Source organism: Rhinoderma darwinii, chromosome 7 (genome assembly GCF_050947455.1).
Source record: "Rhinoderma darwinii isolate aRhiDar2 chromosome 7, aRhiDar2.hap1, whole genome shotgun sequence".
NCBI classification, from domain to species: Eukaryota; Metazoa; Chordata; class Amphibia; order Anura; family Rhinodermatidae; genus Rhinoderma; species Rhinoderma darwinii.
Genome location: NC_134693.1, coordinates 75,368,157 through 75,392,160, shown reverse-complemented (window position 1 = coordinate 75,392,160; position 24,004 = coordinate 75,368,157). Strand labels below are relative to the sequence as shown.

Genomic DNA, 24,004 nt, shown 5'->3' with positions numbered 1-24,004 from the left:
CATCTATTCTCCCATTGATGCGGTGAAGTAGTCCTGTGCCCTTAGCAGAGAAACACCCCCAAAACAATGTTTCCACCTCCATGCTTGACAGTGGGGACGGTGTTCTTTGGGTCATAGGCAGCATTTCTCTTCCTCCAAACACGGCGAGTTGAGTTAATGCCAAAGAGCTCAATTTTAGTCTCATCTGACCACAGCACCTTCTCCCAATCACTCTCAGAATCATCCAGATGTTCATTTGCAAACTTCAAACGGGCCTGTACATGTGCCTTCTTGAGCAGGGGGACCTTGCGGGCACTGCAGGATTTTAATCCATTACGGCGTAATGTGTTACCAATGGTTTTCTTGGTGACTGTGGTCCCAGCTGCCTTGAGATCATTAATAAGTTCCCCCCGTGTAGTTTTCGGCTGAGCTCTCACCTTCCTCAGGCTCAAGGATACCCCACGAGGTGAGATTTTGCATGGAGCCCCAGATCGATGTCGATTGACAGTCATTTTGTATGTCTTCCATTTTCTTACTATTGCACCAACAGTTGTCTCCTTCTCACCCAGCGTCTTACTTATGGTTTTGTAGTCCATTCCAGCCTTGTGCAGGTCTATGATCTTGTCCCTGACATCCTTAGAAAGCTCTTTGGTCTTGCCCATGTTGTAGAGGTTAGAGTCAGACTGATTAATTGAGTCTGTGGACAGGAGTCTTTTATACAGGTGACCATTTAAGACAGCTGTCTTTAATGCAGGCACCAAGTTGATTTGGAGCGTGTAACTGGTCTGGAGGAGGCTGAACTCTTAATGGTTGGTAGGGGATCAAATACTTATTTCTCTGTGCACAATGCAAATAAATATATATAATTTTGACTATGTGATTTTCTTTATTTTTTTTTATATAATCTATCTCTCACTGGTAAAAGTAACCTAGCCTAAAAATTCTAGACTGTTCATGACTTTGACAGTGGGCAAACTTACAAAATCAGCAAGGGATCAAATACTTATTTCCTTCACTGTATGTGTATCTTATCAGTTTGCAACTGTATCTTTAACCTTCTTTCCCTTACTAGGACCACTGAATTGACTAAAAAGGTTGTGATATCTCCTAAAGGAATTTGTGTGCATTCTAGATTTTGCAGTATAATTCTGCGAACGTCCAGTATGTGGAACCCTTCTTCCTACTGGTTTGTTGGATTTTGATAAAAAAAAGAAGATGGTGTTGTCTTGAGACATGTGGTAGTTGGAAACTACTTTGGGAAAGAAGGTGGGATCTGGGTGAAAAATAATCCCACATCTAGAATTCTGAGAAAAGGATGTCTGATAGAGAGGGCTTGTATTTCTTCTACCCTTCTAGCTGTGGTTATAGTTACTAACAAAGCTTCCTTCCAAGAGAGGTGCTTTATGTTACAGCTAGATAGACGTTACAGCTAGATAGAAGTTGAAAAGGTGTTAAAGCCAAATCCCTCAACACCAAGTTAAGAAAAACAGAAGGTCTGGGAGATAATTTAAAGGAACAGTGTCATCACAAATTTATTTTTCATATGTTAAAGATGTTAGTGCTTTATTAAAAACGTTTATATTTATTTGTGTGTTTGTGTTTTACTTTTTCTTATTTTTACACTTTTTCTTCCCTATGGGGGCTGCCATTTTTTGTTCCATTTCTGTATGTGTCGATTAACGACACATACAGACATGGAATACGGCAGCCACAGTCCCATAGGGACTGCGAACGGCTCCCGTCCAATCCACTTCTGTGTACGCCGTCTGTGTGGGAACTGCGCATGCGCCGCTCCCACACAGTCCAATTTGAAATTGGCGCCGTCCGGCGCCATTTTCCTGTGGACCGGAAGTCGCGGCCGGACAGTAAGATCACTACTTCCGGTCGCGGCTTCCGGACTTGTGCACTTGGACCAGCGGCAGCAGACGGAGCGGACAGGCCGGAGGGAGCCGCGGCGGCAGGAGCAGGTAAGAGATTTCAATGTATGTTCGTGTTTGTGTACGTTTACTACTGTATGTTAACCTTCTACACTGTGTGTTAGCTCAAAAAATGGCGAGACAAGGGTGTAGGAGGTTAGACCGTTCAAACCCCTCGTTTATCCCGGCACTAGCCAGGATAAAGGAGGGGGGGATGCTGAGAGCTCACTAGAGCGAGGGCTTTTTACCCAATTTTGCAATGCTGCAATTTTGGGAATAGCTCCATCTAGTGACCAGCAATGGGAAATATTATAAATTAGAATCTAATTTATAATATTTCCTGACTCGTGAAAAAAATAAAAAAAATTTGAACAATGTTTAATCACCTACACACTAAATGTTTAATTAAAAAAAACAAACATGTTTTTCTGGCAACACATTCCCTTTAAACGCTGCCAGATCTTGGTCAAGAAAATTGGTAAGGGTGGATACCTGAACTTTTAAGGATTTAGACCTTTCTTGAGGCCGGATTGAAGACATTTAATATTTGTGCAGGATGATGAATATCAGGGAAGGGTTTACCACACCAGGATAAGATTTTTTTCCCAGACCTTCCCAAAGATGGCATTAGGGACCTGTTTCCTATTTTTTTGTAGAGTTTTTATGAATGCTTCTGATAACCCTCTTGCTTTTAGCATCAGGCCCTCAGAATCCAGGCCGCTAAATGGAATTTTTGCTGATCTGAATGTAGAATTGGTCCCTGATAAAGAACATCTGGGAGTGTTGGTAAAAACCAAAGATCTGTTATCTTCAGACTGTTCAGGAAACCATATCAGGACCTTTTTGGCCATAGGAGAGCGATCAGTATGAGATTGATCTTCCCTAGCCTTAGTTTCGATGGGACTCTTGGAACCAAGGGAATAGGAGGGCAGGCATAGGGCTAGACTGAACCTCCATTTGTCAGCAAGCGTTCGTCTACCCCTATTCAATTTTCTTTTTGGATCAGTGAAAATTAAAATTTTGAACTTTGATGTTTCTCTGGTAGGGCTGGGCGATTTTGCCCAAGAATAAAATCTAGCTTTTTTTCAACACATTTATGATTTGAATCTCAAATTTTCTTATTTTTTCTCCGTTTAACAGTAATTCCAAGAGATAATTTAATTAATAATTTTCTTTATATAAATAACTAACATATATTACTATAATAATTGTACGGAACTTCACGATTTTTAACCTCTGCAAATACTTTTTTTTGTCAGAAATACAGTTGGAAAAGTCTAATTTATTTTAACTTCTGTGTTCCCCGGCAGGGAACAGGTTAACAATCTGTAATCAAGTATATACTGGGTGCAGTACCATCCCTCTCTGCCCATCACCACCTCAGCTGGTCTGCAACATTGCAGACGAGAGCAGTGTGGATTGCAGCATGGCAAGGCAGATAGCGCTGAGCGGGCACTCTGGGGCGAGATGACATTCTAGTGTCTGAAGCATGAGCAGGAACCTGTCAGTACCAGCCCCACGATGGGGCTTTAAATAAATGACGTTAAAGAGACTCTGTCACCACATTAGAAGTGCCCTATCTCCTACATAAGGAGATCGGCGCTGTAATGTAGGTGACAGTAATGCTTTTTATTTTAAAAAACGATCTATTTTCACAACGTTAGGAGCGATTTTGGTTTATGCTAATGAGCTTTCTTAATGCACAAGTGGGCGTATTTTTACTTTCGACCAAGTGGGCGTTGTACAGAGGAGTGCATGACGCTGACCAATCGGCATCATGCACTCCTCTCCATTCATTTACACTGCACTAGCGATATAGTTATATCACTATGTGCAGCCTCATACACAGCCCTAACGTTACTATAGTGTCCTGATAATGAATACACATGAAATCCAGCCTGGACGTCATGTGTACTCAGAATCCTGACACTTCTGAATCTTTTCTGTGTGATTCCGGCAAGTGAAACGAAATCTCGCGAGATTACGGAGCTAAACAAGATTTTGTTTCACTTGCCGGAATCTCACAGAAAAGATTCAGAAGTGGACACACATGAACATATGAGATATTGATGAAGCTCCTGGATATTTGTCTCATATTTGATGATTGAACTGCGTTAATATATTGCATGGGAACGAATACTCAGAATCGGCACAGTGACTGACAGAGCTCTAGACCAATAGGGATGATGTATAAACATTCCATAGATGACGGAAATAGAATCGGTCCAATGAGATGCTGGGAATCACGAAGGGTGATGAAGCAAGTGAATCTATCAGTGATTGGCTATCGGACGGCCGAACCTCCGGAAGGGGAGGGTCTTACTGATACACAAAATGACGTAGAAATGAAGCGTTCGCTGCCACTGCCAAACGCCAATGAGTCAGATTACATATACTCCTGACGTCTCCCTGACGAACCCAGAATAGGGTGAAACGTGTAGGAGGTGTCGTTGCTCACTGCACTCAGAATTTTATCTAGGCAGATTAGGTTATCCGGCTTTGAGATAGTCTATCAGATCTGAATGCAGACCCGAGAATAGATAGGACAGATATAGTGCACAGTAGTACTACAAGACTAAGCATGCTAGATAGCAATACTGTCCACAAAGCCTAGTGATACATACCGCTGCCTCTGCGATACGTATATGTTTGTATGTCAGTACATGTTTCACTACAGAACATGTGATGTTCCATGTTTTATTCAAGCTTAATTAAAGCTAAGTTTTAGAATTAATACTTCCTCTATATTATGCTATCAGCAGGATTTTATGGTCAGATTATCCATTCCAAGGAAACCGCTTTAGACAATACAGCAGTAGTTGTCAGTAGCCGTTTTAAGGTAGGATCTCAGACCCTTTGTCCAGACATTCAAACCAGGTGACCAGGATTAGCGTGCAGAAAGTCTACCAATCCTGAAGGAGGGAGACGTTCTGCAGGCCTGTTTGGCTCCTTTCCTGGAAAAAAAAATCCATGTGGATCTTCCCCCTTGCATCTAGCAGTGGGCGCAGCCATGTTTTTCGGGACATCGCCACTAAAACTGGAAGCGTGTCATGACACCGACCAGAAGTCACTCCTGCATGCGTTCCACAGTGCTAGGCCTGGAGGAGTTATCGCTATTTACTTAGACCAAATTAGCATGGCTAGAGAGCTCCGAAGAGGACCTCTGCCACAGCCAGCCTCAGCATTAGCAGGGCAGAGAAGGACAGGATGTGACAGGTCCTGTACCCACGAGAAACAGGAGCAGGTAAGACCATACCCCTACTAAATGGTAATTAGTTCACTAGTCACCCCTGCCACCAGTCCAGAGACAGTAGTATCCTCTTGTTGCCCATAGGGACAGGAAAAAAACACTGAGGAGGAATGGTGGGGAGGGGCTATTTAACCTCTTATGCTTTTTCGTGTCTTTATTAGAGGCGGGTTCTACCTCCTGTGGTACCGTCATGTAGGGTGTCTTGAGAAAATGGCACCCATTATAGTACTGAGGGTATGGGAGCCTGAACAGGAGCAGGCAAGTGGGCATATTTAAGCGGGCATCATACAGTGTCCAACTTTATGTACAAGCAGAGGCCCGGAGAGGGGTCACGGGAGTCTACAGTCAGGTGGGCGAAGACCAGCAGACCTCAATTACTGTATCTCATACAGAACTGTATTTCTAAGCGAAGGCTATAAGAGACAACCATATCAACCCAGTTACCCAGCTAAAACGGGAAGACTAAAAAAAAATAAAAAATAGTAAGACTCTGCTGCAGTAGCAGGAGTACGTCTCCACGTAGGTGGGGTATATCCTGTAGGAGGTGATACCATATTTTATTCATGGTGTACTACCTTCAAAAAAAAAAAAAAAAAAAAAAAAAAAAAAAAAAAGGGTCTCCATAACTTTTTCATTGTTCTGTCAATAGTAGTTCTTATTGGGACAGTTCATTTGAAAATTCTTCAGACCCTTTCAATTTTTTCACATTGTTAAGTTGAGGCCTTGTGATACACCTTGATTGGAGTCCACCTGTGGTAAACTCATTTGATTGGACATGATTTGGAAAGAGACACCCCTGTCTATATAAGGTCTCACAGCTGACAATGCATATCAGAGCAAAAACCAAGCCACAAGGAAGAAAGAACTGCCTGTAGAGCTCAGAGACAGGATAATGTGGAGGCACAGATATGGAGAACGGTACAAAAAAAATAATTTCTGCTGCACTGAAAGTTCTCAAAGCACAGTGGCCTCCATAATTCTTAAATGTTAGTAGTTTGGAACAACCACTTCCAGGACTCTTCCTAGAGCTGGTCGCCCCACCAAACTAAGTAACCAGGGGAGAAGGGCCTTGGTAAGAGAGGTGACCAAGAACCCAATGGTCACTCCGGCTGAGCTCCAAAGATTCGTTCTGCAATTGGGAGAAACTTCCAGAGGGTAAACATCACTTCAGAACTCCATTAATCTGGGCTTTTTGGCAGAGTGGCCTGAAAAAAGCCTCTCCTCAGTAAAAGACACATGAGAAGCCCACTTGGCGTTTGTAAAAAAAACACCTAAAAGGACTCTCCGAATGATAAACCAGATTCTGTGGTCTGATGAAACCAAGATTGAATTTTTTGGCCCCAATTCTAAGTGTCACGTCTGGAGGAAACCAGGCACTGCCCATCCCCTGCCCAAAACCAACTCCACAGTGAAGCATGGTGGTAGCAGCATCATACGGTGGAGGGTGCTTTTCAGCGGCTGGGACAGGAAGACTGGGCAGGTTTGAGGAAAATATGAATGGAGTAAAGCAGAGATATCCTTAATAAAAACCTGATCCAGAGTGCTCTGGACCTCAGACTGGGCTAAAGGTCCACCTTCTAACAAGACAATGACCTTAAAGAGGCTCTGTCACCACATTATAAGTGCCCTATCTCCTACATAAGGAGATCGGTGCTATAATGTAGGTGACAGCAGTGGTTTTTATTTAAAAAAACGATCTATTTTTACCACTTTATTAGCGTTTTTAGATTTATGCTAATGAGTTGCTTAACGCCCAAGTGGGCGTATTTTCACTTTAGACCAAGTTGGGCGTTGTACCGGGAGTGTATGACGCTGACCAATCAGCATCATGCACTCCTCTCCATTCATTTGCACAGCGCATAGGGATCCTTTTAGATCAGTATGTGCTGTCTTAAACTTAAACATTAACAATACTGAAGTGTTTAGACAGTGAATAGACATTCCACGGAATGTCTATTCACAATCTCTGCACTTCGTTACTCTGTCTGTGGTATTTATAGCAGAAGAAGCGTAATCTCGCGAGATTACACGGTAAATGACAGGTTACAACGAGATTACGCTTCCTCTGCTGTAACTACCACAGACAGAGTAATGAAGTGCAGAGATTGTGAATAGACATTCCGTGGAATGTCTATTCACTGTCTAAACACTTCAGTATTGTTAAAGGAACAGTGTCACCAAATTTATTTTTTTTATATCAGTTTTATGTTAGGGTTTTATTAAAAACGTTTATATTTGTGTGTTTGTGTTACTTTTTTCTATTTTTACACTTTTTCTTCCCTATGGGGGCTGCCATTTTTTTTTCCATTTCTGTGTGTGTCGATTAACGACACATACAGACATGGAATACGGCAGCTCCAGTCCCATAGGGAATGCGAACGGGGCCCGTTCCATCCACTATGGTGTACGCCGTGTGTGTGGGAACGGCGCATGCGCCGCTCCCACACAGTCCAATTTGAAATGCGCGCCGTCCGGCGCCATTTTCCTGTGGACCGGAAGTCGCGGCCGGACAGTAAGATTACTACTTCCGGTCGCGGCTTCCGGACTTGTGCACATGGAGCAGCGGCAGCAGACGGAGCGGACGGAACTGAGGGAGCGGCGGCGACTGGAGCAGGTAAGTGATTTCTGTGTATGTAAGTGTTATACTGTGTGTTTACTAGTGTATGTAAACCTTCTACACTGTGTGTTAGCTTAAAAAATGGCGACACACAGTGAGTGTAGGAGGTTAGACCGTTCAAACCCCTCGTTTCTCCCAGCACTAGCCAGGATAAAGGAGGGGGGGATTCTGAGAGCTCACTAGAGCGAGGGATTTTTTCCCAATTTTGCAGCATAAAGCAATGTGGTCGCTTTACCACATGCAATGCTGCAATTTTGGGAATTGCTCCATCTAGAGACCAGTGCTGGGAAATATTATAAATTGAATCCAATTTATAATATTTCCTGACAAGTAAAAAAAATAAAAAAAATTAGAACAATGTTTAATCACCTACACACTAAATGTTTAACTAAAAAAAAAAAAAAAAAACATGTTTTGCTGGCAACACATTCCCTTTAATGTGTTCGTATAAGACCCGCACATAGCGATCTAACCGGATCCCTATGCGCTGTGTAAATGGAGAGGAGTGCATGATGCTGATTGGTCAGCGTCATACACTCCTCTGTACAACGCCCACTTGGTCTAAAGTAAAAATACGCCCACTTGGGCATTAAGCAACTCATTAGCATAAATCTAAAAACGCTAATAAAAGTGGTAAAAAGAGATAGTTTTTTTTAAAATAAAAAGCATTACTGTCACCTACATTATAGCGCTAATCTCCTTATCTAGGAGATAGAGCACTTATACTGTGGTGACAAACTCTTTAAGCACGCAGCCAAGACAACACAGGAGTGGCTTAAGAACAACTCTGTGAATGTCCTTGGATGGCCCAGCAAGAGCCCTGACTTGAACCCAATGGAACATCTGTGGAGAGACCTGAAAAAGGCTGTCCACAGATGGTCCCCATCCAACCTGACAGAGCTTGAGAGGATCTGCAGAGAAGAATGCCAGAAAATCCCCAAATCCAGGTGTGCAAACCTTGTGGCATCATACCCAAGAAGACTGGAGGCTGTTATTGCTAGAAAAGGTGCTTCAACCAAGTACTGAGTAAAGGGTCTGAATACTTCTGTCAATGCAAGATTTTAGTCTTTCCTTTTCAATAAATTAGCAGAGATTACGAACATTCTGTTTTTACTTTGTCATTATGGGGTATTGAGTGCAGACTGATGGGGAAAAACTTAATTTTTTTTTTTTTTATGTTAGCACAAGGCCTCAACATAAGATGTGAATTTTTAAGGGTCTGATGACTTTCCAAATGCACTGTACATACGACTTTGTGATCACTTTGAAATTTTTTGGGAAGCGAAGGCAACCCAAAAAAAAAACCCCAGCAATTACAGCGGTTTTTATTTTTATTACAGCGTTAACCCTGCAGGTTAAATATCATATTGTGATAGTTTTAAAAGCGATACCAATTAGGTTTTTTTTTTTTTACTTGCATTTCTTTAGAGGAAAAATGGGAAAAGGGTTGTGTTTTTTTAAACTTTGATTATTTTCGTCAGTACTAAAAACTTTACCTGTTTTTTTTTTTACAATAAACTTTTTTTTTAGTCCCCTAGGGGGATTGCAATTTATTGTGATTTTAACCGCCTCATATTAAGCCCTACCTAATGGGAGCAAGAGGACTGTGGACCTGGGGGTACTTCATTGGGATCCCCAGGGGGGGGGGGGGGCAGGTGATGGAGTGACAGAGGGCTTAGATGCCGCAGTCGCTAAGGACCTTGCCATCTGAGTGGTTAAACGACGATGAACGGAGTTCTCCCTGATTCCGGCTGTTAGAGAAAGGTTTCAGCTGTAATACACAGCTGACACCCGCAGCGTATAGAGCGGGCACAGCTCCTGTGTTCGCTCCATACTTTTGTACCCCCGGCCTTGAGTTACAGTTTAGTCTTTGGTCGTTAACCCCTTTCCGCTCCTGGACGTACTATTAGGTCATGGTAGCTGTATCGTTCGCGCTCCATGACCTAATAGTACGTCTCGGGAGTAACGGCCGTTTCGGCCATCCTCCCGACACATACAGGAGCTGTGACGCTGCTGTCTCGTACAGCAGCTGTCACAGCTCCTACAGCGGGGACCGATCGCTGTGTCCCCGCTGATTAACCCCTTAAAAGCTGCGTTCAATAGAGATTGCGGCTTTTTAGGGGTTAAGCTACCATCGCCGGCCTGCTACACGATAGCGGCCGGCGATGGTGATTATGGCAACCGGACACCAAACAATGGCGTCCGGCTATGCCATAGACGGAAGCCTAGTGGGTCCTGACAACGTCAGGACCCACTATGCTTGCTGTCAGTGAGTAGCTGACAGCTCTAATACACTGCACTACGCATGTAGTGCAGTGTATTAAAATAGCGATCAGGGCCTCCTGCCCTCAAGTCCCCTAGTGGGACAAAGTAATAAAGTTAAAAAAAAAAAAGTTAGAGGTGTGTAAAAATAAGAAAATAAACGTTTTAAAAGTAATAAAAGTAAAAATCCCCCTTTTTCCCTTATCAGTCCTTTATTATTAATAAAAATATATAAAACAAACAAACTATACATAATTGGTATCGCCGCGTCCGTAACGGCCTGATCTACACAATTATTTCGTTATTTATCCCGCGCGGTGAACGCCGTAAAAGAAAATAATAATAATAAACCGTACCAGAATCACAATTCTTTGGTCACTTCACCTCCCAAAAAATTGAATATAAAGAGATCAAAAAGTCGCATGTACCTAAAAATGGTACTGATCGAAACTACAGTTCGTTACGCAAAAAATAAGTCCTTGCACGGCTTTATTGATTGAAAAATAAAAAAGTTATGGCTCTTAGAATAAGGCAACACAAAAAGTGAATGATTTTTTACAAAACGTATTTTATTGTGCAAACGCCATAAGACATAAAAAAAACTATAAACATCTGGTATCGCCGTAATCGTATCGCCCCGCAGAATAAAGTGAGTATGTCATTTATAGCGCACGGTGAACGCTATAAAAAAAAAATATCATAAAAAACAATAGTAGAATTGCGGTTTTTTAATCACCACGCCAACTAAAAATAGAATAAAAACTGATCAAAAAGTCGCATGCACCCCAAGAAAACTACAATGGATTCCTCAAGGGGTCTAGTTTCCGAAATGGGGTCACTTTTGGCACCACAAGACCTCTTCAAACCGGACATGGTGCCTAATAAAAAAAGAGGCCTCATAATCCACTAGGTGCTCCTTTGCTTTGGAGGCCGATGCTTCAGTCCAGTAGCACGCTAGGGCCACATGTGGGATATTTCTCAAAACTGCAGAATCTGGGCAATAAGTATTGAGTTGCGTTTCTCTGATAAAACCTTTTGTGTTATAAAAAAAATGGTATAAAAAGGATTTTCTGACAAAAATAAATATGTAAATTTCACCTCTACGTTGCTCTAAATTCCTGTGAAACACCTAAAGAGTTCATAAACTTTCTAAATGCTGTTGTGAATACTTTGAGGGGTCTAGTTTCTAAAATGGGGTGTTTTATGGGGGTGTCTAATATATAGGCCCCTCAAAGCAGCTTCAGAACTGAACTGGAACCTAAAAATAAATAAAAATGAGGCAATACTTCGATACTCCTAATGAGCATTGCCTACTCTAAGACGACCCCAGTTTTGACCGTTTGTATAACTGAGGGCAAGGTATGATGTGAATATGTATAAGCTGTGAGAGTGCATCAGGGTATACGTACAAATTTAGGATATATGAAGGGAAGGACACCAGTATTCAGCCCCCAGAATGCCCCCCCACCTTACTGGGAGTTAATGCAAAAATTGTGTAGGATTAGGTGCACCCACTGTTGGACCAGGGTTACCACCCCTACCTGGATAATTTTTATACCAGCGTCCCACTCTTCAACTGCCTCGCTTCCAGAAGTCCTGCGGCACTGCTAGAAGAAATCTGAGAGGCCTCCCTAAGACTCTGCTTGGCAAACACTCAGAAGGGGTGAGAGCTGGGCACAATCCAGCAGCAACATATTGTGTGTCACGTACAAGACAAGAGAGATGCCACACCAGTCCCCATGTACCTGTACGAAGTACCAGTACAGAGACCCCCAAACCAGACTGCATCCTGGACTACAATAGGTACATGGGAGGGGTGGACTTGTCAGATCAAGTCCTGAAGCCCTACTGCGCCATGCGGTGTGGTATAAGAAGCTGGCCGTGTACATCATACAGATGGCATTGTACAATGCGTACGTGCTACATCGATGTGCAGGCCAGAGGGGAACTTTCCGGGAATTTCAAGAGGTGATTATCAAGAAACAAATTTTAAAGGGACCAAGAAGGGGGGGCACCCAGTACTTCTGGAAGCGAGGCCGCACGCATCGTACCAGGTCAACACTTTCCAGGAGAAGTTCCCCAAACTGGCAAGAAGGGCAAAAGTCAAAAGAGGTGCAAAGTCTGTTATAAGAGGGGGATAAGGAAGGACACAATATATCAATGTGACACGTGTCCCGAAAAACTAAGGCTCTGTATGAAAGAGTGCTTCAAAATGTATCATACATCCCTAGATTTTTAATCTACCCCAGTTTTACTTACCCTGATGCACTCCGCACATCTTATCCCCCTCATCTTTCCCTTCTGAGCCCTGCTGCGTGCCCAGGCAACTGATAACTGCCACATGTAGGGTATTGCCATACCCGTGAGAACCCACATTACAGTTTATGGGGTGTATGTCCCGGTAAAAATGCTCACTACACCTCTAGATGAATGCCTTAAGAGGTGTAGTTTTTAAAACGGGGTCATTTCTCAGAGGTTTCAACTGTAGTTACCTCAGTGGCTTCTGCATACATGACTTCGCACCTCAAAATCCCCAGGCCAAATGGTGGTCCTTTGACGTTTGGGCCCATGGGAGGGCTCAGAAGCAGTTTATCACCACAAATTGGGCATTGCCACACTCAGGACAAATTGGGCAACAAAATGGGGTATTTTATTTCTTGAGAAAATAAGATATTTTGAGCTAAAACTACATATTATTGAAAAAAAATTATATTTTTTTTAAATTCACAGCCCAATTCAAATAAGTTCTGTGAAGAAACTATGGGGTCTAAATGGTCACATTACCCATCAATGAATTCCTTGAGGGGTGTAGTTTCCAAAATGGGGTCACTTCTGGTGGGTTTCCATTGCTTTGATACCTCTGGGGCTCTGCAAATGCGACATGGCACCCGAAAACCAATCCAGCAAAATCTGCACTCCAAAGAACACACAGCGCTCCTTCCCTTCTGAGGCCTCCCATGGGCTCAAACGGCAGTTTATCTCCACAAATGGGGTATTGCTGCACTCAGGAGAAATTGGGCAACAAAATGGTGTATTTTGTTCCCTGTGAAAATAAGAAATTTTGATAAAAAATGACATCTTATTGGAAAAAATGACATTTTTTTAATTTCACAGCCCAATTCAAATACGTGCTGTGTAAAAACTATGGGGTCAAAATGGTAACAACCACCATAAATTAATTCCTTGAGGGGTGTAGTTTCCGAAATGGGGTCACTTTTGGGGGATTCCTACCGTTTTGGCACCTCAACACCTCTTCAAACCTGGCATGCTGCCTAAAGTACATTCTAATAAAATAGAGGCCCCAAAATGCACTAGGTGCTTCTTTGCTTCTGGGGCTTGTGTTTTAGTCCACGAGCGCACTAGAGCCACATGTGGGACATTTTTAAAAACTGCAGAATCTGGACAATACATATTTAGTAGTCTCTGGTAAAACCTTCTGTGTTACAGAAAAAAATTGAATACAATTGAAATTCAGCAAGAAAAATGAAATTTGCAAATTTCACCTCTACTTTGCTTTAATTTCTGTGAAATGCCTAAAGGGTTAAATAACCTTTCTAAATGCTGTTTTGAATACTTTGAGGGGTCTAGTTTTCAAAATGGGGTGTTTTATGGGGGTTTCTAATACATAGGCCCCTCAAAGCCACTTCGGAACTGAAGAGGTACCTTAAAAAAAAGGCTTTTGAAATTTTCTTAAAAATATGAGAAATTGCTGTTTATGTTCTGTTTATGTCTATGCTCCTTGTAACGTCCAAGAAAAATAAAAGAATGTTCAAAAAACGATGCCAATCTAAAGTAGACATATGGGAAATGTGAACTAGTAACTATTTTGGGTGGTATAACCGTCTGTTTTACAAGCAGATGCATTTAAATTCTGAAAAATGCTATTTTTTATAAATTTTCTCTACATTTTGCCATTTTTCACCAATAAACATTGAATATATCGTCCAAATTTTACCACCAACATAAAGCCCAATGTGTCACGAGAAAACAATCTCAGAATCGCTTGGATAGGTTTAAGCTTTTCCGACGTTATTACCACATAAAGTGAAATATGTCAGATTTGAAAAATGGGCTCTGAGCCTTAAGGCCAAAACAAGGCTGCGTCTTTAAGGGGTTAAGGAGTTAAACAGCAGCAAGCAGATATCCTGAAACCCATGAGAAATTGATACAAAAAGTATATTTGCAAATTGTATAACTTTTCGTACAGAGAATAATCTTAATTTGCTGAAACCAGCAATTAAAAATATTCTTTGTGTGTATGACAAAAATGCATGTGGTACGGTGTAATTCCCATATATTCACTGCTTTGCACAAGCTGCATGCACTGAGCAGCCCAGATTACACTGAGACACACTTTGCAGAGTACTTTTCCTACTTTTTCCATTGCAGACTATGGGCTGTGAATGAATGAATGAATCATAGGTTAAAGCCAGCTAGCAATAATGAACAATGTGTTCGCATTCAGGATTGAAAGGTGTTAATCAGGCCAAAAACCCGCTGTCACTTCCTCTTTAAAGTATAGCGAGAAGAAAAACGGTTGGTTCACTGTACCCCATCGTTTTGGCGACTTTCAGTTTTCTTGATTGCTTTTCCCTCTCCCCTGGATCTTCTTTCCTTTTTCGCTTCTTGAGCGACCGATCGTCATCTTTCAACTTAGATACCTAAAGAGAGCAAAAATACTCATTAAATACAAATGCCGAGACGCCCACTGTGGGAACTTCATCGAGACAGGGAGATCCAGTAAAATCAAATGATATTTATGTTGTCACTTGCATAAACTAGACATTGGAGGTGCCCCATTACCAAAAGTACCAGAGACCAGTATATTCTGCGCTATTGTTTCTGGTAAAACCACGTACACATGGAAATCCAACGGAACCCATTAAAGTCAATGGATTTCGTCGGGCGACGATGCTGCCAGTCGTACAATTGAACCGATGCTTCCGGTATTTCCATTGTTCTGCCGCTCTGACGGAGCAGAACAATGAAAACACCCACGCAGACGTAAACCCAGCCTTAGTTGCATACTCACTTTTGACAATTTGTGTTTTTTGCTTTCTGCAAAATCTTCCGTTTCTGAATCTGAAGCTTGACGAAATTGCAGTGTTCCTGTGTTGATATAAAAACCCCCGTATTTCGTAGTCAATGTAGCTGGAACCAACTCATCATACTAACATTGAAGGAAAGAAAAAAAAAAAATAAGAAAAAAAAGTTTGTTTATATGTAATGTATTCGTTTTCGTGAAATTAAAGTACGACTAGACTTTGAATACTACATACAAATAACAAAGATTTTTGGACAAAGATATAGAAGTTGGGGCAACGTTATGTCACATTAAAGGGACACAAAATCTAAAGTATTTCTCTACTGCAGTGCAGATAAATTGTATGGTTGTCCTTCAAAGCGTTTTCCACTACTCCTCCGTCGGAGGCCGGCCGTGCCCGCAGTTGCGGGCCGTGATTATGGGCATGAAGCCTTAATGGTTACAACATGTCCCCGTGATGGTGGTTGGGAGTGTCAGCCTATTTTTGTCTAATTGCATTTCTATTGTACACTTTGGAACTCAAAAAAACTGTACTTACTGCCTCAGAGTTATCAATAAAGGGATCTGTCTCATCATAACCATAACCTATGTCAATCAGATCCTGCATCCGATCCTTCCGATGGCGGTGGCTTTTCACACCCTGAAAAGAAAAAATATATATATACACATCGATACACACCAATCACACTCAAAGGGGTTGTACCACCACAACAAATCACCTGTCCACAGGATAGGTGATATGCGTTTGATCGCTGGGGATCCCAGCGATCAGGGGCCCCAAAAACCCCTGTATGAATGGAGCGGCAGGCCACGAATGCACGCTGCCGCTCCATTCATTCTCTATGGGACTCCCGGAGATAGTCGAGCGCTGTACTCTATCTCCGTCAGTTTCATAGAGAATGGAGCAGAAGCACGCATGCGTGACCTGCTGCTCCTTTCATACAGGGGTTTGGGACCCCCGTCCTCTTGACCGTAGGGGTCTCAGCGGTGGGACCCCCAGCGATCAAACACTTATCACCTATACTGTGGAGAGGTGATCAGTTGTTGTGGTTGGACAACCTCTTTAGGGACAAAGGACATTTTTTATTGAAGTTTTTGCTCCCACTTTCCAAGGGCCATTACAATTTTTTTTTTTTTTTCGGACAACGTAGCTGCATGAGGGCTTGTTTTTTGTGGGACAAATTGTATATTTACTTATTTTTTATTGGCACCATTTAAATGTACCCTATTACGTACAGAAAAACTAAAAATGTGTGTGGGGTGAAATGAGAAGAAAACAGCCATTTCTCCATTGTTTGATTTAACAGCGTTCACTGTACAGTAAAAATGAGATGTTAACTTCATCGTGCGGGTCTGTACGTTTATTGCAATACCAAAATTTTTTTTTTTTTTTATGTTTTACGCCCTTTACACAAAGAAAATAATTGCTTTCTGTCACATTCTGAGACAGATAACCTTCTTCTCCATCGAAGTAGTGGTGTAAGGCCTTTATTTTTGCAGGGTGAGCTTTAGTTTTTATTGGTACCATTTTGGGGTGTAAACGACTTATTTTTTTTAGAAGGGAGGTGAGCAAAAAACATCAAACACCTTTTTTTTTTTTTTTTTACAGCGTTCACCTACGGGATAAATGTTATACTGTATAGTTTGGATCATTACGAACCCTGCAATAAGAATTATTTCTTTGTTTTTTTTATGGTATTTTAACGACCCATGACGAAAATGCACATCATGGACCGGGGGGATGATGTTTGGAGTGGGCACACAGCTGCCACACTGCTAACAGCCAGGAACAGCAATCGTGCTGTTCCTGGCCGTTTAACTAGATAAATGCCACGGTCAATAGCGACCGCGGCATTTAAACAGCTAGGAGGAAGTGGAGGCCCCCTCCGACAGCCCAAGGGCCCACCCGCAGAGAGATCGGGAGGGCGCCGATGGTCATCATGGCAGCCCGGGGGCCTAATAAAGGCCCCCAGGTCTACTTCACTACGCCTCTGCTAAGCCATGCCTCTGGCACGGCTTAGCAGAAGCCTGTAAAAATTACAATATACTGCAATATATTCGTATTGCACCTGCAATCTAACTGGTTCAATACTGGTACAAAAATATTCAAAGTTAAAAAAAAAAAAAAACCCTTTTCCTATTTTTCCTCAAGCGCAATGTAAAATATAAAAAAAATTGGTATTGCCGCGTCCGTAGAATTCCGAACTACTACAATATACCATAATTTAACTCGCACGGTGAATGGCATAATTAAAAAAACAAAACCATTAAAAAGCACGAAAATCATTGTTTTTTGGTTATCTTAGCTCTAGAAAAAAATAAAATAATAAAGTGATCAAAAATAAATAAAAAAATCGTACGTACAAAAAATGGTACGAATAAAAACTACAGCTCGTCCCGCAAAAAATAAGCCCACACACCGCTCAATCAAAGGAAAAATATTAAAAGTTACGGCTCTCAGAATGTGGTGAAACAGAACATTTTTTTTTGTTAACGTTTATACTTTGTAAAAGTAGTAAAATATAACAAAACCTATATAAATTTGGTATCACCGTAATCGTATTGAGACGCAGAATAAAGTTCAGTTGCGGTTTTTACCGCATGGTGAAAACCGTAACTACAAAACCCAAAAGAATGGAGAAATTAAATTTTTTTCCAATTCCACCCCACAAATATCTTTCTTTTCCGTTTCCCAGTACATTATATGGTACTTTAAATGGTGCCAATAGAGGCTACAGCTCCTCCCGCAGAAAATAAGCTCTCACACCACTCTATTGACGGAATAATAAAAACGTTATAGCTCTTGGAAGGCGGGTAGTCAAAAACGAAAACGTAAAAACGAAAAATAGCTGGGTCGTTAAAAGGTTAAAGAAAAAAGTGGGAAAAGTATTTTTTTAAACAGATTTTTTTGTATATACACTATATGAGCAAAAGTATTGGAACACACCTCTTCTTCAAGATCTGTCACTAGTTTAGTAATGCCCAATCTTCTAGCTAATCTAATAGGGCTGTCACACTGATAATCAGGGCCCTGCACGTGGCTACGGTCGTGTGCATGAGGCCAAACTCTTTAAAGGTCCCATGCATACGACCGTGCCTGTAATCACGGTCCGTAACTACAGGCACAGCCGGCCGTGCTCCCATTGTAACATATAGGAGCATAGTCCGTAAAATAAAAAAATAGGACATGTCCTATTTTTTACGGAAGGTTGCTACGGCACGGACGCCTTCCCGTAAATACGGGAAGGCATCAGTCGGCCATAGAAATGAAAGGGTCCGTGCTTACGTACCATAATTACGGTCCGTAATTACGGATTAAATCTACGGTCGTGCGCATGGGGCCTTACGGACTTTAAATTAATGATATTAAGTTTAAAATACGAGACATTCTCTTTAATATAAAAAAAAAAAAAAAGGGAAAGCCCATAAGATTTCTTTTTTGTAAGGCTTCGTTCACATCTGCGTCGGGGTCCCGTTCTGACGTTCCGTCGGTGGTTTCCGTCAGAACGGGACTCTGAGCAGACACAAACTGACACCGATGGAAACCAGGGGTTTCCGTTTTCATCACCATTGATTTCAATGGTGACGGAGCCGGTGCCCATGGTTTCCGCTTGTGTCTGTTGTGCACTGGACCCGTCATTTTGCCGGAAGCAATGGAGACGCAATAGCGTAGTCGACTATGCTATTGCTTCCGGCAAAACGACGGGTCTGGTGCACAACAGACACAAACGGAAACCATGGGCACCGGCTCCGTCACCATTGAAATCAATGGTGATGGAAACTTTTCGTCTGTGTCAGTTTGTGTCTGCTCAGGGTCCCGTTCTGACTGAAACCTCCAACGGAACATCAGAACGGGACCCCAACGCAGAACAAAGCCTAACAGTACCATGTGATTTATAAATTGAACAAAAAGTTATTTTTCCCTAAATAAGGTATTTGCATAACATACAGCAACAACCTTTCAATGGCTGACCTCTCATAGGCACCTCCTCAAACCCAGTAGAGAAAAATAAAAACCTACTTACATATTTTGCTTCAAATTTCTTTGCCATTCTTTCAACTTCAAGCCTTTCACGTTCGTCATCATTAAAAGGATCAATGGATGGTGGAATTTTGGCCTAGAACACAAAGTATAGTTGTGAGTAGAAAAGACAATTATGGGCTCATAGGTTAAAGGGAGTCTGTCACATGAAATTGGCCTATCAAAGCCGCAGCACAGTGATATAGTGCAGCCTCACATTAATATAACACGGTTTTCATTTCTCAGATGACAGTCTCCATTGCAGCGAGAACTTTATTCTTCATGTGCAAATGAGCTTTTTGGAGCAACGAGGGCAGCGCCATTACTCCAAACAGCTCTACCTTTTATCCGGTCCCTCTCTTATTTGATTGACAGGGCCAGGCAGTGTAGAAGATCGGATCACGCCTGGGCTCGTGTTTTCTGGACTGCGCCACCCCAACACGACTTCTGAATCGGCGCATGAGAAGTACAGGTGTAGTGTGACGTATACTATATATATATATATATATATATATATATATATATATATATATATATAGTACATACACACACATATATACATATACACCCATACACGTTTATTATCCATTTCTATTTTAATTGCATTACTGCTTTAGTTATGGTTTATAAATGTGAAGTTCTTCGCTCTGTTTGATCAAATTGTACGAGCCCACATGCTAATTTTATAATCCGTAAAGGCAAAAACAGGGGGTCAAAGACATATGAAAAAAAACCTGGTATAGCAATGCTTCGGCCATATGGGGCAATGAGCAGACTACTACCAGACAGCTGGCATACACATCCATGTTCGATATGCCCATTAAATAAACATTAACTATTCAAACAACTCATTGTAATCTAATAGTATAACCTAAAAAATATATATATATATATATATATATATATACACACAAGAAGAAAATTCAGCAGCACTCCGATGATGATGAAAAAAAGTGACGTTTATTATGCCAACATGGCAAATGCAACGTTTCCGTCCCACCTTGGGACCTTTCTCAAGCATTCTTTGCTTGAGAAAGGTCCCAAGGTGGGACGGAAACGTTGCATTTGCCATGTTGGCATAATAAACGTCACTTTTTTTCATCATCATCGGAGTGCTGCTGAATTTTCTTCTTGGATATGTGTTAGGCCTTTGGATCAGGACTATCAGCTGGCACCCGTTATTACTTGATTTCGTTTTTGGAAACAGAGTGCTGCCGTTTTTCTACTGGTGTATGTATATATATATATATATATATATATATATATATATGTGGGGGTTTATCTTTGCTGCCTGCCAATAAAAGTCTATTGAAGAGAGGAGAGGAGGTGGAAGCAGAGAGAAAGAGACACACACAATGAATTAGTATATCAAAAAGTTTACTTATTTCAGTAATTCAATTTAAAAAGTGACTCATATGATAGATCACTCTGGAGGTCCCTGTATATTACCCCCAGCATCCCTGTATACAGGGATGACTGATGGGGGTTAATATACTGGGAGCACCGTCATCCCTGTATACAACCCCCACCGTCATCCCTGTATACAACCCCCACCGTCATCCCTGTATACAACACCGTCATCCCTGTATACAACCCCACCGTCATCCCTGTATACAACCCCACCGTCATCCCTGTATACAACCCCACCGTCATCCCTGTATACAACCCCACCGTCATCCCTGTATATACCATTGGGTCGGGCACTGTCTGCTCGCCGTGACGCGTGAGCATTGATGCTAGACAAGAAGTAAATGGAGTGGGCATTGAGGACACACTGGACCAACAGGATGCATGAAACGCCAATATATGCCAGATGCGCCGTGGAACCTGCAAATATGCATCAAACCACACAGACCGGAGGAACAGAGGGATCTCCTCCACTCGTTGTTGGAACAGGCTTAGAACAATATAAGGAGAACAATAAAAATTACCATAATCAGAGTGTGAGCAACTTTAAATTAAACATCACATTCTAGTAACGGCGTGTGTAACAACAGAGCACAGAGTAGAGGAAGAGCTGAAAGGCTGCAGCACGGGAGTGGACCTGTCCCCTGACCTGAGTCATCTGACCTCAAGTCACTGACGTGAGGTCAGGTGACAGGTAAGGTGACTGGACTGGTCCACTCCCTGGCCGCCACAGACCCCAGTCAGAACGCCATAATTTCCTGGCTCTTCCTAAAGCTGCTGCAGGTGTCCGACATACGGGGCGCCTGTCAGCAGGGATCAGCTGCTCTTCGGCACCCCCCCTTCCCTACCACCTAGTTGCGCCCGGGGCACATGCCCCGCCTGCCCGCCTGTCCCCCCCCCTGGCCTCAAGGGCTGCATGCGGCCCTTGTGCCGCGTGTTGGATAATCCCTTATGAAAGCCTACTATGTGTAGGCTTTGGCAGCGTATGATCTAAAAGTGCCGATGCTGCCACTGTACCTCGTAGACTGGGCTAGTCCTACGCAGGTGCCGTCCTTTTTCACTGTGAACACGCATAGGCGCGCTCACAGTGAAAAGCTACATAGGCTGGGCGGGCAGTAATCAACCAGCACACGCCGAAACGACACATCACCAGTGACGTGTCGTATCCCATCCGAGGTCTCTCTGGGGCGAGACCATGTGATCGGGATACAACACGACATTGGAGGAGCCTGAAAAAGGGACGTCAGAAGTCATGTGATCCGAAGAAAAGAACAGCCAGAGCGGAGAACAGAAGCAAGATTGCACGGGTAAGTATATTATTCAACTGTAAATACGTGCAATGTGTGTTTAAATTTACTGAAAAAATAAATCTCTGACAACCCCTTTAATTACTATATTCGTCATGGAGCAGCGTTACTTAATGCTCCATGACTAATATATTCGTCATGCAATCAAACCGTCTCCGTGTCTTCGTGCACAGTGACAGAGCTGTGATGACAGCTGTCAAAGACAGATGACCATCACCGCTAGCCGTCCCGGGACCAATGAGAGCAGTCCCGAGTCAGCGATCGCTGATTGGTCCGTGAATTTTCACGTACCAATCAGAGCAATGTCGCTCCTGGACGTACTATTAGGTAAGCAGTTGCCGCAGCTCTTTCAGCATGGACCAATCGTGTTGGTCCCCGCTGATTAACCCCATAGATGCCGCGATCAATAGCTCTCACAGCTTCTTAGGGGTTAAAACATCATGGACGTCCCGCGACATGATCGCGGGCGTCAATGGTGGCTATGGCAACCGGAGGCCTAACAATGGCCTCCGGCTATGCCATCTACGGAAGCCTAGTGGGTCCTGAAAGCAAGGACCCACTATGCTTGCTGTCAGTGTGTAGCTCACCGCTCTAATACACTGAACTACACATGTAGTGCAGTCTATTAGAATAGTGATCAGGGCCTCCTGCCCTCAAGTCCCCCAGTGGGACAAAAAAAAGTAAAAAAAATTAGTTGTATAAAAAAAATAAAAGGTCATAAGTAATAAAAGTAAAATTCCCCCTTTTTCCCTTATTTGTCTTTATTATTAAATAAAACAACAAACAATACATAATTGGTATCGCCGCGTTTGTAATGACCTGAACTACAAAAATATTTTGCCATTTATCCTGCGTGGTGAACGCTGTAAAAGAAAACCATAAACTATACCAGAATCACAAATTTTTTGTCACTTCACCTCCCAAAAAATGAAAGAGATCAAAACGTCTCATGTACTCAAATATTGTACTGATCGAAACTACAGTTTATTACGCAAAAAACAAGCCCTCACAGGGACTTCTTGATGGCAACACAAAAAGTAAATGATTTTTTATAAAAAGTATTTTATTGTGAAAACGCCGTAAGACATAAAAAAAAACTATAAACATATGGTATCGCCGTAATCGTATCGCCCCGCAGAATAAAGTGAATATGTCCTTTATAGCGCACGGTGAACGCTGTAAAAATTTTTACAAAACAATAAAATAAATTTGCATGTACCCCATGAAAACTACAATGAATTCCTCATGGGGTCTAGTTTCCAAAATGGGGTCACAAAAGGGTTTTCCCTGTACTGGTACCTCAGAAGCTGCATATGCGACATGGCGCCCAGAAACCAATCCAGCAAAATCTACATGCCAAATAGCGCCCCTGCCTGTCTGGGCTCTGACGTTTGTCTAACCAGCAGTTTATGACCACATGAGGGGTACCGCTGTAATCGGGAGAAATTGCTTTACAAATGTTGGGGTGCTTTTTCTCCTTTATTCCTTGTAAAAGGTACAAATTTTTAATTTTTATCTGAAAAATGTGTGATTTTCAATTGCACGGCCTAATTACACAAAATGCAGCAAAACCCCTGTGGGGGTTTAAATGCCCACTATACCCCTCGATAAATTCCTTGAGGGTTGTAGTTTGCCAAATGGGTCACTTTTGGGGGGTTTCCACTGTTTTGGCACCACAAGACCTCTTAAAACCTGACATGGTGCCTAAAATATATTCTAATAAAAAGTAGGCCCCAAAATCCACTAGGGGCTCCTTTGCTTCGGAGGCCGATGCTTTAGTCCATTAGCACACTAGAGCCACATGTGGGATATTTCTAAAAACTGCAGATGGATGCAGACTCCTGGTAATAAATATTGAGTTACGTTTCTCTGGTAAAACCTTCTGTTTTACAGGAAAAAAAATGGAATAAAAAGGATTTTCTGCATAAAAAAACCTGAAATTTGTCAATTTCACCTTCACTTAAATTCCTGTGAAACGCCTAAAGGGTTAAGAAACTTTCTAAATGCTGTTGTGAATACTTTGAGGGGGGTGTAGATTTTAAAATGGTGTTTTATGGGGGTTTCTAATATATAGGCCCCTCAGAGCCACTTCAGAACCTTAAAAAAAAAAAAAAAAAAAAAAAAAAAAAAAAGAGGCTTTTAAAGAGGCTCTGTCACCACATTATAAGTGCCCTGTCTCCTACATAAGGAGCAGAGGAAGT

At 42.1% G+C, this 24,004-nt stretch overlaps 1 protein-coding gene across 2 annotated transcripts in view; it reads right to left on the bottom strand.

Annotated features, from left to right (window-relative positions):
* The window catches only part of UBN2 (ubinuclein 2), a 150,646-nt gene that overhangs the window by 112,699 nt on the left and 13,943 nt on the right, over window positions 1-24,004 (bottom strand). For both annotated transcript variants that reach the window (XR_012850009.1, XM_075833556.1), the window contains exons 2-5: window positions 19,094-19,186; window positions 15,607-15,708; window positions 15,057-15,194; window positions 14,576-14,685 (exon numbers count right to left, since the gene is read on the bottom strand). Coding sequence is in view for 1 of the 2 variants with exons in the window: in XM_075833556.1 (XP_075689671.1) it covers window positions 14,576-14,685; window positions 15,057-15,194; window positions 15,607-15,708; window positions 19,094-19,186 (443 nt within the window). In the remaining variant the exon portion in view is untranslated. The remainder of the gene's footprint in view (window positions 1-14,575; window positions 14,686-15,056; window positions 15,195-15,606; window positions 15,709-19,093; window positions 19,187-24,004) is intronic.